This window comes from Vidua chalybeata, chromosome 1 (assembly GCF_026979565.1).
Source record: "Vidua chalybeata isolate OUT-0048 chromosome 1, bVidCha1 merged haplotype, whole genome shotgun sequence".
Taxonomy (NCBI): Eukaryota; Metazoa; Chordata; class Aves; order Passeriformes; family Viduidae; genus Vidua; species Vidua chalybeata.
Genome location: NC_071530.1, coordinates 3,100,188 through 3,115,459, shown reverse-complemented (window position 1 = coordinate 3,115,459; position 15,272 = coordinate 3,100,188). Strand labels below are relative to the sequence as shown.

Here is a 15,272-nt window from a genome sequence, read left to right as displayed (position 1 = left end):
GTTTCCCTGCTTCTTGTGCCTTCTTCTGCTGCCAAACCACTCTCAGGGAGTGTTAGAGCAGATAAAAATCTCTCAGTAGTGAGGGTAAAATGTTTCTTCATAGTGGCCATGACCTGGGACAGAACCTGCCTCTGCTGGGCACTCTGATTTTAAGGAATGTGGTTGTAGCCACGCTGAGAACTGTGCTGGGCAGCTTTGTGCCCTCACAACCCTGCCCTGGCCACCTGCTCTGTCCCCCTTGGCTCTGCAGAGCCCCAAGGAGAAAGGAGGGAGAGGTGCCCTGTTCCCCTGTGCCTTGGGCACGTGGTGTACCCTGGAGCTGCTCTACAATGTTCCCAGTGTAAACAGCTCTGCTTTAATAATGCACAGTTTGCTACTCACCTGAATTCATTCCATCCCTGCCATCCCCAGCTTGGAAAAAGTTCTTGCTTGTTAGTTGGTTTGCACAGTTTTTTTTTAATTTGGTTTGTTCTTCCTGAGCCCGAAGATTTTATCTTTTTGTGCCCAAACACAAGTAAGATTATTATTTTTTTAATTATTCTTAAGAAAACTGTTTTATCCAAGCATTTTGTGAGTGGATAGTCCCCTGTGGATATGTAATGGTAATTGCAAAGCTTATTTTTTTCTGCTCCCAGTGGCTTTGATTGTGTGAAAATAAATGTTGAGTACTATGAAGCAATTAATCCTCAGCTCTCCTGAGAGTTGGGTAGGTAATTATTGCTATCTTTAGCTTACAGAGTGAGGTGAGCATCAGCAACTGGATCATTTGCCCTTGCCCCAGAGAACAAGGACAAGATTTTAGCCCACTTGTATCAGGTAGATCCTTTTAATTGAAATATCCCACTCCTGCTCTTCAGACATTTCATGTTCTGCACTGACATACCCACCTCTGCTGCCCTCACAGCTTTAGTCATCAAACAGGTGGAGATTTCCAGGAGAACTTCACTGGAAAACGTTTGGGGACAGAAATAGAAGAAAGTCTGAGCTTTCAGCCTTGCTGGGTTGTGGTCAGCTCACTTTAGATTTTCCCTAGGGCCACTCTGGTGTTTCCACCCCACACTGAATAAGAGGCCTTAAACCACAGGAAAGCCCCAATTGTTTGTGCTTCATTTTGCAAATAATGAAGTCCTGTAGCTGGATGGAATGGTCCTGTTTGCAAAACACCACAGCCAGTGTTTGCCTGCCTCTAATCCCCAGTGCAAATAATGCACGGGAATTTATTTTGCAGCTTGCTTATGGGATGTGGTGTTATTACTGTATTCAAATAAAGTCACACAGTGGAAAGCAGAACAGATGCATTGTGTTGGCTTTGGAGAGGAAGCTGAATGGGGAACGTAACCCCAAGGGCACAGAACAGCAAATCCAGCCTGCAGCAAACTGCTGCATGAATCAGCCCTCAAATATTGTCCTTCTAGACACCACTGCTGTTAGTCTTTGCCAGAGGCACAGAGGAAAAAAAAACATGGGCAGGAAACAACGTGGTTGCTTTTATTTACCTCTGCCATTAGTGTCCACCAAAATTTCTTACATTTGTATGACATTTCCCCAGGCAGCCCTCCGAGAGATAAGTCATTTTGTGAAGGATGCCACAGCAGAAATGCTAATTACCTTCGAGGAAGAGGGTTAAATGATGGCAATGAAGAAAGGCAGGCCCAGAGAAGATGCACCAGCCCAAGACAGTGATCACTGAAGTAACTGTGCTGCTGCTGATGTGAAGAGGAATTAGATCAAGGCTTTCTCAAATTGTTCACAGCTGAGATTAGGGGGGAAAAAAATCACCTTCGAGGCTGCAATATCAACTTATTAGCTGAGAGCCCTGTTCAACACCAAGCAGCTGCCATCCTCCAGCCTCCCCTCCCAGCCCTGAAGGTCAGGGAAGATTTTTGCAGGGAGGTGTTGGATGGAATCCCAGTGAGGGGAGCACCAAGCTCCCACCAGCACAGAGGAAATGGAGCTGAACTGCAGCAGCTCAAAACAGAGCCATGCTTCAGGGGAAATACATCTTGGAATGGTAATACCTGAGTAATTCAGCTGGGAATTCTCCTGTTCCCACCCACCCAAGGCAAAAATAAGGGTTTAAACCACAACCAGCACTAGGCCTTGCCATAAACCTGACATTTTGAATTCTTCAAGCACCTATTTTTGTTTTAAAGAAGATACACAGGGATAAGAAGAGGGCAAAAAAAAAGATGCCAAAGGCATGGCACAGACTCCAGGCATGGGGCTCCAGAGAGTTTGGGACTTTTCATTCTGCACTGACACAGAGCCTTGTGCAGAAGGGAATGTGATTTCACTGATACAGGCAGTGTAAGATTTGGGGGCATGGGATGAAACGAGCAGGAGGTGGGTTCAAATCCAACAAGCAGATTTCTCCCAATGCTGTGGAGTTCACTTGCTGCCTTGTAAGAAATTATCAGGTTTTTTTTTAGAGAATTATGTAAATTTGGTGAAGAACTGATGAGAAAAACATGAGCTTTCCCCTCTTTTATCTCGCACCTGGCCAGAGCAAGGAGTGACAACAGGATGATGTCTGGAGGAAGGCAGAGGTCCCACAGCCTGATTTTGTTTCAGAAGGGTGGAGGAAGACCAAAGTGTTTATTTTACCTGTTGTATTCACTGTCAATTCTAAAAGTAGCCACGCCCCTCATTAATACTCATTTGCATATTAACTTCCACACCCCTGAGGATGCAAATGGAGACACAGAATGCCTCAGATGCAGACAACAAAACCCCACCTGTAACACGTGATTGTTCCAACCCTCTGGCAAGGCCAAAACTTATAGTACAGAAGGAGTCTGGATAAAATTAAATATGAAGAAAAAAGAAAAAAAGGGAAGGGGAAAACAGCTCTGTTTGCTCAGGATTGTGTCTCCCTTCCTTCATTGAATGTAACCAGATTTATGGTGTTGAAAACAAACTCTCTGTGAATCTGTGGAAGTTCTTGTTGAACAGGACCAGACTTGAGAGCTGAATCGGTTTTAATCAAGAATCAAACCCAGCCCTTCTGATCCCTGAGGACCAGCAGCACCACAAAAGGGTTATTTTCTGCCAAAATTCCATACCCTCAACACAGCAAACCCACGGGACACTTGACAAGCTGAACCTCGATCCAGCACAGGGCAAAATGTGCTTCAGACTTTTTCCTGTAAAATCACAAAACCTTCAGATTTACTCTCTGCAAAGAACCCAAAAAGCAGCACCTAGCAATACCTCACTCCCCTCCTCCTTCCTCCCAAAATTTACCCTTACCAGGCTACTTGAAAGCATTCAGGCTGCATTAATAAATGAAATGATGAAACCCAGAGTGGCTGTAATTAGTGGGGGGATGCACTGACCAGCTAATCAGCTCTGCCCCTGTTATTTTAGGATCCAAACTGAGCCTTATATAGCTTTATAAACTTCTGTACAAGTAATTGAGGTAATTAACATCTTGTCCCTCTTTTTACATGGGCAATTATAGGCCACCATCAGATCTATGATGAGAAATAAGGGGGAGGATGGGGATTTTTCATATCAAATGTTAAAAAAATGGAAAAAATATTTTCAATACCAATAAATTCACATCTTTTCAGAAAAGTTGGGGGGGGAAGACACTAAACTGGTTTCCTTCTTACCCTTTGCAGGTTATATTTAAAAAGTGGATGGTTTAGTGATTTGCTAACAAGAGCTAAAGACTGGATATATCTTTGGATTTTTAACCATTAAGCCTTTTCCCTAAAAATGGTGTTTTTCTTGGTTGTGTCAGTAAATTGAAGAGCCTGGAATTAGGGAGCTGTCTCAAGGGCCTCCAAAATATGAGGATTTTCTTTCCTTGAGGATTTTGGTTGTTTTCTTCAGCAGGTGCTTTACAAGACAAGAAATCTGTCCGTCTGCTGGAGCTTGAAAATCTAGTGGAGCTGGGGGGGAAAGGAACAGCAAGAAGGGTATTATTTTTCTTATTTTTACCTTTATTTATAGGACTTGTTTGGCTTTCTATACTAAAGCAAGCTGAGACCTGAGGGTTGTCTTGAATTGAAAGGAGCATTGCCCTTAATATTAAATTCAATGCTGCCCAGTGTGCTGGAAAGGGGAAAGATGTCCACATTTTTATTAAAAAAAATGAAGGTCAGCCTGGTCTTGAGCTGTTCTTCCAGTCTGAGAAATCCAGAAATTCCATGTCAGTGACCTATAACATGGATTTGTTCTGCCTTTTTCTGGGGAAAATATTCATACAGATCACTGAATTGGGATTTTTGGCCCATTTAACCACTTCTTACCAAGCAGTTATTTCAGAGGAAGCCAAATGCCTCAATCAATCATTCATTTATTTCCCTTCCCAGCAGTGCTGGGTCACATTCCCAAAAGAGGAAAGGAAAGGAAAAAGGAAAAAGGAAAGGAAAAAGGAAAGGAAAGGAAAGGGAAAGGAAAGGGAAAGGAAAGGGAAAGGAAAGGAGTAAATAGGGAAAAATAGAGAACGAGGGGGAAATGGGAAAGAAAAAAAAAAGGAGGGGACAGAAGGGCAGAAAGAAAAAGATGGAAAGGGAGATAAAGTAAAAAGGGAAGATAGAAGAAAGGGGGAAATAGTGAAGTGTGGGAAATAGGACAGAAAGGGGGAAGAGAGGAGGAAGAGGGGAAAAAAAGGAAGAAATGGGAAATAAAAAGAAAGGGCAGAATGGAAGAAGATAAAGGGAAAAAAATGAAAAGGAGGGAAGATGGGGACGAGAAGGGAAACAGGAAAGAAAGGAAGGAGAAAGGAAGGGCGAGAAGGAAAAACGGGAGAAAGAAGAGGAGAAAAAAGGGGGAGGAAGGGAAAATTAATAAAGGTGAAAAAAGTCGGGTGAAAAAGAAAGGGAAGGAAGGGGGAAGGAGCCGGGGCGGCCGAGCAGCGCTGCTCCCCGGGCCCGGCCGTACCTGGGGCGGGCGGGGGCGGTGCCGGAGCCGCCCCGCGCAGGAGGCGGCGGGGGCGGTGCGGGCGCTCGGCGGAGCGGGCTCGGAGCCGCTCTTTCCTCCTCCTCCTCCTCCTCCTCCTTCCTCCTCCTCCTCCTCCTCCTCCTGTGCCTCCTCCTCCTCGTCCTGCTGCCGCTGCCGTGCCCGCTGGATGCCGGAGCGGCGCGGGGGCTGCGGGGCTCGGGCAGGATGCGGGGCTCGGGCAGGATGCGGGGCTCGGTGCTGCGCGGCGCCGTGCCGCTGCTCGGCTGCCTGCTGGCCGCGGTGAGTGACCGGGGGACCGCCACACGCCTCGGGCAAACTTCGGGCAACTTTGGGAGGGTCTGCTCCTTTCGCTGTGCCCTGGCAACCCGGGGAATAGCGAGCGCTTGGCTCGCCCTTAGGTTCAGGTGCGCGTCCCCTTCGCGGGTGAGAGGATCCCTTTGAGCTGCAGGGATTCCCTTTCGGGATTTTAGCGTTTTGTTTCACAAGCGGCTCCTGGGTTCGCTGTCATTCACGTTTGCTGGCTTTCGGTTCGCTTTGGTTTCTGTTGAGGAGCTCGATGAGTCCTTGCAGCGCTCGCCCCAAACCTGGGGATAACGGGACGGGGCTGTCACGGGATGGGGGGGGCTCTGGGGTGGGCTCTCCCCGCAGCTGCCCACGAGAAGTTGGGCAAAGCGCCGCTTTCCACCGCTCCAGAGCCGGAGCCGGGGATGTGTCCGGGCTGCCGCGTCCCTGCTGGGTGTGATGTCCCTGCTGGGTGTGATGTCCCTGCTGGGTGTGATGTCCCCGCGCTCGGGTCCGGGATGGGGGCAGGCTGAGCGAAGGGGTTTTGTTTCTCCTGGAGCTGTGTCTGCCCTGCACAGTCACACGTGCGAGCGGAGCTGATCCTCCGTGCCAGCAGGAGGATCAGGGCACGGCTTCTGCACGCTTATCTGAGCTCCCCGCTCCAGGGAAAAGTGTCCCTGGCCATGGCACGGGATGGAACTGGAGGATCTCTAAGGTCCCTTCCAACCCAGACCACTCAGGGAGTCTGCAGTTCTCTGATTTCGCTGGAGCTTTGCTCTCGCAGCTCGTTTCCTCACAGGGTTTGATTTAGAGCGATTCTGGTTTTAATTTAGCAGCCTGGGGTTGGGGGGAGATTTGATGCTGGCTGTGGCTGAGTTTCCCTCTCACTTGTAACCTGCTCCCACAGCTGTTTTCTCTCTGGAAAGTGAGGCTGCCTCCCCGGCACCCTGTAGGGCTGGGTGAGGTTGCCCACCAGAATTGGGTTGTACCATCCAAGTCACCTGTGTTTGCTCTGCTGGGCTGGTGGCAGTGGCTGTGGTCACAGAACCATCATGGAACTGTAGAATGGTTGGAAATAAATAGCATCTGATCCCAAAGCCCTGTGGACAGGACAGCTTTCAGGAGACCAGTTGCTCAGAGCATCATCCAGCCTTGTCTTAAAGCAGAGTCAGACCAAGCAGGCTGAGCCTCAGAGAGTGGAAGTTAACCCAGATGTGTCACTGCATCGCTTGTCTCCCCTTTCTTCTCCCCTTGTCCCACAAGGAATGAAGCAAATGGATTTAATTGTAATTTTTTTTGGCTGTCACCATAAGTCACCCACCCATCTGCATTGCCAAAGACTTTCTTAGAGCTTGAACAGGTTGGGAAAATGGATTAAAGTACTGAAAAAAAAAAAGGACCAGGCAATCAGTTCTTGGAATTCTACAGAGCTTGCTTTAGGGAAGATCCAAAATAGCCCAAATGTCCAGGGCTGGAGCTGGGGAAAGGAGAAGGGGGCAGCATTCTCATCAGCTGCTGGAGCTGCTCCAACTCTTGCTTCCACTGAAGCCCTTGGCAAAATTCCTGTTTTTTTTAAGATTGTTGGCATGAGGGGCTCCTCTGGGGCCAGATCCTGCAGAGGGTGAGGTCACAGGGCCGCTGAAGTTCACCCTGCAAGGGGTGGCAGGATCTTGGGGTGGGGAGTGATGCTCTTGGGTTGTCATCAATGAGCACAAACCCCTACAGCTTTGGGGCAGCACAAGACTGGGTGCAATCCTGTAACTGCTTCCTTTCCAACCCCTTTATTATTCTGTTGTTGTTGTTGTTAATGTTCCTGGGATCTGGTTCACGCTGGTGGGTTAAAAAGATTCACATGCTCCTTTATCAGCACTGATCTACAAGGTGACTAATACTGAACTGCCTCAGTGCTGGAGAAAATCCCTGGTTTGTTTCTCAGCTTAAACCTGGGATTTGGTGCTGATTTTTAAAGCAGAAGCAGCTCTGCAGTCATAACCCAGCTCTGGGACCTGTGATGGCTCAGCAGAGCTTGGTTGGTTTGGGTTTCTTTTGTATAATTTCTCGTGATAATTTTTATTGGTACGTCCTTGGGAAAAAAAACCTCTGAACAAGTGGCTGATCAACAAGTTCAGCACCATAAAACTCCTGCAGCCATGTGGTTTCTAATTGCTGTTATAAACTTTCACCTCTCATCGTGCACGCTGTGGAGAAGAGGGAATTGGGCAGATCTCATTTGCTGAGGTCATCAGGCCATGCTCACCAAAGTCCTGCCCTCCTGCCAGGGGCACCTTGGAAAAGTTGGAATAAAAGTGTTAATGTTGGTGGTGGTGTAAATGCACAATAATCCCTTTTAGGTTCTTCTGTGTTGGTTTTCGGGGTGTAATTAAAATAATTTGGCCTGAAGAGCTACAAATTAGACACTTTTTTTTTTTTCCCCCAGTGTGTGTTTAGAACATGAGATGTGGATAATTTGAAGCAGTTGGTGGATTCCACGTGCCTTCAGACTTCAAGCTCCTTAAATTAGCCAAATCTGCCCAGCTGGTGTAATTTGTGCTTTTCTTTAGAGCTTTGCTCTGTTCCAGCCTTGAAGTAGGTTTGTGATGGAAAAGAATAAAACAACTCAGATCCGATTCTTCATCAGTCGGAGTGCAAATGCTGAAAATGTGATCAGTGTGGAAAATCAGTGAAATCTGAGCTCCACAGAAATCGGGACAACCACTTCAGCTGTGTCTGTACCTCTTTCCTCCTGTCATTGATTGAGAATCTGCGAAGTGACAGAAATGTGGGTTAAACCAAACAACCACTGGTTTTGGCCAAAAGACAAGGTTCTCACTGGAATCCTCCAGGCCAGTTCCTGCACCCAGCACAAAGATCCTTTAGCAATAACAGCATGTGTTTAACAAAGGCCTTGCCACAAATCCTGAATGTATCGCTGGGTGTATGATTTATTCCATTTATGCTTGTATAAATGCATGACTGACTTTATTCAGGAGAACCAGTTGCCCAACCCTGTGTCTGGGTAGCTCTGAAAGCCTCTCTGTGAAGTTTTCCGAGAGGACACATAATCAGCAATAATAACATTGTGGGAGCTCTTACCTAGGGCATAAAAAGGCAAAATTGTAAAATAGTGGGGGGAAACAGTATCTGAGGGGAAAAACGTGCTAAGGGAAATACTTAAAGCTGTTTCAAGCTGTGTTTTACTCACCAGCACGTCAGCAGGGGCAGCCCAGGAGTTTGTCTCCAGCAGGGAAACTCGGGACAACCAGCCGGGAATTGGGATGGGCTGTGAAAGCAGACGAGTCCACCCGGGTGTTATTTAAAAGAGGGATTTTTACCAGACACTCAGCAGCAGGAGACAGGTGGGACCATGGACAGGGAAAGCCGCCTGGGTTGTGAATTTTGGGTGTGGAGGTGCATTTCCCCCGGTTTTACAGCGCTTTAAAAATCCTCTGGTCCCAACCCCTCAGTGAGAGGTGTGAGAGCCAGAGGGCTGCTCGGGATAGAAATGCAAATTCAGGTGAGTTGCTGTTTTGTCCTGTGGTGGCTCCTGAGGCTGACAAAACATTTTGTTCTCGTTCTCAGTGTGTCACAGTGACTTTGTGGAGTGGGGTTTTTTTTGCCTCTCACACTTGGCTTTCCAAGGAGGGATCGGGGCAGTCGGGGGATGCTCTGCACATTTGGCAAATGGGCAAGTGGAGAATGAGTGAGTGAGTGAGTGAGTGAGTGAGTGAGTGAGTGAGTGGTGGGACTGTGTCAGGAGAGAGGTGTTTCAGCTGCGAGGCTGCCTTAGAAATGGCAAACATGCAGAGTTTATATTCATTTTAACAGGGGGGTGGGGAAGGGGAAAAAATAGAGAGGTTTTTGCCTTTACCAGATGGTCTCCAGCAGAAACAACTGGAGAGACTGGTGACTTGTCAAAGTCAATCTTCCACATGACATGCTGATAGTCTGGGAGGACTGGGAATTCTCTGCTGTTTGGACTAGAATATGGACACAAATCTTTTGGAACAGAGGGAAGAGGGACAAGAGGGAGATCTCCCTGTTCAGCATCAAGTGTCCCATTTATTGGCAGCCTGGGGCAGGGCACCAGACACTGTGGAGATCAACGAGACCCGGGATTTGATGATCTTTTTTTAAGCCAGACCTGAATGCACTTGGAGGAGATTTGTCACACCATGAGTGGCTGAAATTCAGGAAAGGGCTTAGATTATCTGTGCAGAATAAAACCTCTCAGTCAGGCTTTGGTGGGGAGCAGGATTCAGCTGGGTTTTGGGAAGGCAGGAGGTCACGCCCTGCCCTCAGACCAGGTCAGCACCAGCGTGGCGGTGTCACTTTTGTGCTGCTGTCACTTCCCCTGCTGCATCACCCTGCCTCAGGGGACATGGATTTGTGGCTTTCCAATGCCTGGGAAAAGGCTGTGGGATTAAATATAGCCCCACTCCCCGCTCTCATCAACTTTCTCTCTTCTGTGTTGGAAAGAAGAGGAAAGAGCTTTGCAAGAATCAAAATCCAGGAAATGCAGCCAAAAAAAAAAAAAAACCCAAGTCAGGGGCCAAAAACAGAGACAAAAGGAGCTGGAGGTGACTGGAGAGCCCAGAGCAGGAGGGGCTGGAGTTGTGACCCAGCAGGATGGACAGACACACAGACTGGCCTGTGCCATGCCAGGGGTTCACCCTCCTGTGCTGGTTTCCCTCTGTGGGTGCTGAGTGCAGCTTCTCCACTGCTCCCTCCCCTCCACACTCCCAGATGTTCTCCAGAAGTCACAAGCTCCCACAGCTTCAGCTGGGTGGGACCTCAGCCAAGAGGGGAGACGCTTTTGCCTCTGAAAATGGGATCTCAGAGGGCTGCAGTGGCAGAAAACCCAAACATTTGGGTCTATGAGAGGGCCAGGGATGCGATGCCAACCCTCAGACTGGCACCCACCCAGAGCTCCACAGCTCCTGCCATGGCAGGGAGGTCCTGGGCACAGCTGGAGAAGGCTGGTTGCCACCTGAGCAGCCTTTTTGCCACCATTCCCTTTTGCAGAATGAGCACCAGGGATTTCTCTGGGCTGATTCATCTCTCTGGGCACATCCTTCACCTTTCCCCAGATTTTTTCTGCTTCTGTTGAGGTTGGGATTGAAGGCACTTGAGATGATGGTTTATTATTTAGATGTTTATTATTTAGATAATTTATTATTAACTAATCATTAGATTAGATTATTTCTTATTGGATAATAATTTATTATTATTATTGGTTGTATTTAGATGTTCATTATTTCTTATCTATGTCTCACAGTCTCACAGCAGCGAGTTTTGTAGTCTTTAACAAGGCACAAAATGGTTCACAGCGTTTTGCTACAAGGTTTTTTAAGGCTAAACTATTTAATTAAGAAATGACACTTAAATTATTTGCACTTTTAACCTAATAACTAATCACTCAAAGTCCGCAATGCAGACTTTTTTGTCTAATTACAAGATACTACTCAAGCTTATGAAGAAGAAGGAAGAAGGTGGTGAAGAAGAGCAACTAGCTACTGCTTTAAAACTTCTATCTTGTCCCATATATATTGCTAGATTCTAAAACTTTAAACTCTAAGTTTTCTGTTTGGTGATATTACGCATTTCTAATCAACTACACACCTGCAATCTTAGTGTTATCAATCCATTTTGAAAGTTTTATCCACGGCTTCAGGTCAAATCCAGTGTTCTCCTGGGGGTTAGAGTCTGTTAGTACAGAAAGTCTAAAATCCTCAGCATCCAGAGCTCTTAACACAGGGAAAGTTCATTCTTTGGCACTCAGGAAGTGCCCGGGGGAAGGTTTGGAGGAGATTTTTGAGGTGGGGATGAGCTCCCAGAGCCATTGGATGCTCCTTGCATTGTTATAAAACCCATTTATTTGTTAAATGGGGCAATACCAGGCTGCTTCAGCGCTGCTAGAAAAGACAAAAGCTCCTAAAGATGTAAGAACAAAAGGTGCATGTTGAGGTTTTTGGCTTTTTTTTTTTCCTTTTTTTTCTTTTCTTTTTTTTTTTTTTTTTTTTTTTTGTTAGGATTGGGATTAAATGTGTGAGATTTTTTTTTTTTTGTTTGGATGTAGATGTTTATTAGTTTTTATTTATATTATAGTTTCATAAATTGTGAGTTTTAATAGTAGTTTATTTTAATAAGTTAAAAAACGGAGTTGTATTTTTTTAATAAGGTTTTTTAAGAATAAATAGTTTTTAATTAAGAAATGTAACTTTCTGAGGATGGATCAGTAGCTTTCCTTCTGATGAGGATTTTGTTAATACAGCACAAATATTTTCCACCCCAAAACTTCAGCTTTATTAGGAGCATCCCCTTGGCTGGGGCTTTGCCACAAATCACTTTGAGCCAGCTCAGCCTCATGCCTAAACCCTAACGAGGGCAGAGCTACAATAGCAAATCACTTCTGTTTAATAATTGCCAATCTGCACAAAAATAAATATCCCCTGTGAACGAGTCCTGACCCGCTGGGAGCGAGCAGGTGAGGTGGAGAGGAGCAAGCAGATGTGAGATTTCCTTGCTCTTCCAGCCCTTGCCTCTGCTATTTTTTGTGTCCCCGCAGGCCCCCAGCTGGGTAATAATTAGCACTGGCTCCATGATTGCAGAAGGCTGATCAATTGCTTTATTGTATCATCTTATACTATATTACACTACACTCGTTAAGAAACTCACTAACCCTTGCAGCCAGTTTAATACAGCTTTGACTTCACTGATCAATCAACCCAAACACCATCCTGTGTCCAATTAAGGAATCACAAATCTCCACGACACATTCCACATGTGCACAACAGCAGGTTGAAGTGGAGATAAGAATTGTTTCTCATTCTTTCCTCTGATCTCCTCACAGCACAGCCCTGGCTGGAGGCTGGCGTGGGTGACATCAGCCCTCAGCTGGGTCATTTGGAGCTGGTTGGTTTGTGGAGGGAATTTAGGGAGGTTTCTGTGAGCAGGGATGTGTGCTGTGGGTTGCTCAGGGCTGCAGAGCTCGCATTAGTGCTGCTTTACTGGCACTTTATTGGGGCAGATCTTATCTCCAGCACTGACTGTTACATATATGTATATATTTAATTTTATATTTATATATCTATATATATATTTATATTTTTATCTATAGATTTGTATTTATATTTATATCTGTATGTCTTTATATATATATATATGTATATATAAATATATATGTATATATGTATATATGTGTGTGTGTGTATGTATGTATATATATATATATAGGATTTCCAGGATGTAAAGGCCTGTCCCTCTACAGGAATTTTAGAGACCCTGATATATTTTAAATTAACACAGTCACTTTTTCAGTCAACAGCACCAGTGGATGTTAACAGCTTTAAATTCCTCCATTAGTCGCATTAGGTGGATTTCTCCTCCCCCCAGGGCAGTCCCTAACTCTCCATTTCACTGTTTGCATTGCTGGGAGCTGGAGATTTACACTTCTGGAAATCTGCTTGGCATTTAAATTCCATGGTTTGCACAGAATTGTGATGATTTTCTAATTCAGAACCAAAGTGGGATTATTTTTTGATACGTTTCACTAACGAGCTGAGTGGGTGATGTGGTTTTGATAAACTCTTCTGGCTGTCATGGCCTGGCTCCATTGATTTGCATCAATTTAAAGTGGAGAAGAGGCCAAAGGAATTGAATACAGAGATCCCAACTCTGTTTGTTGAGCCACCACCCCCATGGTCCTGTCCTTTTTTTCAGCAGGGGTGTTCCTCCTCCCCTATGAGCTCCATGTTTTGTTTTTTTTTTTTTTTTTCATCCTCATCCCTGTCATCAACAGTTATGGAGGGGAAAAAAATCTATTTAAACACAATTCTTGTCTGGAGGGCAAAATATCAATACCTGGTGTCTCCTTTTGAAAGCTGAAATCCATTGGGTGTCTTTTGAAAGGAGCCTCTTTGAGGCTCCAGCCTGGATTCTGTGTTTAACAGATGTTTCCATTAATCCCTGGTGATCTGGAGCATCCCAGCCACATCTGAGCAGTGTCCCCAGGGCCCTCCCAGATGTCACTGGCTGTCACAGATGCTCAGCCTGGGAGCTCCCTTGCAGGTGGGATTCTCCTGGCAGATGAGGACACCCTGATTTCGGCGTTTTGGGTGTCTGAGTGACCAGGATGGTCTGAGCTCCTGTGGGGTCAGCAGTGAGGGAAGGGTCAGTGCAGCTGACCACTTTCAGACCACTGGGGGGATAGAAAAATATCCCCACATCATCCCTTTGCAGAGAGGGAAGCCCCTGCAGATGCTCTGTGGGGTTGGGAGGAGATGATCTTTAAGGTCCTTTCAACCCAAACCATTGTAGGATTCTGGGGCTCTGTGATGCTGGGAACACCAAAATTAAAGTTACCTCATTCTGCACCTTCCACTGATACAGTGGCACTTCAGTCCTTTGGCAGACACCTCTCTTTAGAGATCTTAAGCCTCAAACTGGTTTCTTGTGTTGAAAAAAAAAAAAAAAAAAACAAAGGAAATTTCCTCCATGCTGAGCTCTTCCCTGCAGCCTGCTTTATTCCTTACCCAAGAACAGGTTTTATTTCATCTCTCCCAAGTGGCAGCTCAGACTTTGAGGAACACACATCCCCTTGCCAGGCAGGAAGGAAATGAAATCAAAATAAATGTACTGGTTGTGATCACCACCACCCCTCAAAAAAAAGGACACAACACACAGCTCTGCACATCTGCACCAAAATGAAAAGCAGCCTCAAGGCTGACCCTCAGCATTTTTATGCACTCAGCTTGGAAATGGCCAGGATCCAAACCCTGCTGGGGATTACACCTCTGCCACCTTTATTTTGCCACCTCTCATTTTAAGTGAATGTGGTGATTTCTGTTCTATCTTCTACCCCACCCATTTGATGAGGAGAGGGGAACTCGTTCATCCTGCACATGGCTGTGTGGGACACGTGTACTTGTTGTGTTTTTTTTTTTTTTTTTTTTTTTTTTTTAATTTTATTATTATTATTTATTTTTTTAATTTTTTAAAAATTTTAAGTCACCTTTCACTGCCCTCAGGAGTTTCCTGAGTGGGGATTAAACCTGTGCCTGGTTTAAAGTGGCTAAAGCCATTTCATGCTCCTCACCATCAGTGGCTGGGCTCAGTCCTAAGCTGTGCCTGGCATTTTTTGGCTGCATTTTTTCCCATTTGCTGAATTTGGGACAATTCAGCAAGGAATGACGTGGCTGCTTTGCTCCCCTTGCTGAGCGTGTGCTGGGAAATCTGTGGAGAAGTGATGGAGTTTTGGGATCCCCTCCCTGAGAGTTTTCCTGTTGCTCTGGGGTCATTCCAAAGCAAAATGGAAATGGCAAAAGAACCACTACTGAGTCAACTCACTTGTTTCATTCCACATCTGCACCCATCTATTGGGTTTTTTACCATTTTTATCCTGCTTTTTAAGAACAATTAGGCTTTTACTTTTTTTCCTTCCACATCTGCATCCATCTATTGGGTATTTTACCATTTTTATCCTTCTTTTAAAGATCAGTTAGGCTTTCACTTTTTTTCCTTTCACATCTGGATCCATCTATTGGGGTTTTTACCATTTCCATCCTGCTTTTTAAGAACAATTAGGCTTTTTCAGCCTGTTTTCAGAATACAAACAGGTTGTTGGTTTTTTTGCTTGACATCCTCAGAGGCAGAGAAAAACGCTGCTGCTGAGAGAGCTCCCAGCTTTCCAAGGCACCAAGAGGAGGCCAAGCACCACATGAGGAATTTCTGACGTGCCCAAGTGTTGACTGCAAGGCTCAGTGCATTTTTTTGGGGGGATATGACATTAAACATGTCTGCATGTGGGTCTCAGCCATGCACTTAATTCCAGTGATCCCTCTCAAGGAAATTTTCCACCCTTTCTGCTCTTCTCTGCTCCCTGACTCTCCTTGGACAGTTTGGTTTTTGCAGAGTTTCTCTGTGCAGAGCTTTTTTTTTCACCTGCTGGAAGTGATGCTTTGTGCTTGGGGCGCAGGAATTGTTCACACAGTTTTGTTTTCAGCAGCATCTCCAGCAAAATTAAGCTTTGTTCCTCCTTGCCCCTCTCTCTCCTCCCTTTCCAGGGAATTCACACAGCACAG

At 45.8% G+C, this 15,272-nt stretch overlaps 1 protein-coding gene across 1 annotated transcript in view; it reads left to right on the top strand.

The window, feature by feature from the left end:
- The first annotated feature begins 5,020 nt into the window (after positions 1–5,020).
- Positions 5,021–15,272, top strand: part of VIPR1 (vasoactive intestinal peptide receptor 1) — a 100,759-nt gene continuing 90,507 nt past the window's right edge. Inside the window, exon 1 of the mRNA XM_053943370.1 lies at positions 5,021–5,190. Within this exon, the coding sequence (XP_053799345.1) occupies positions 5,116–5,190 (75 nt within the window). The 5' untranslated portion in view covers positions 5,021–5,115. The remainder of the gene's footprint in view (positions 5,191–15,272) is intronic.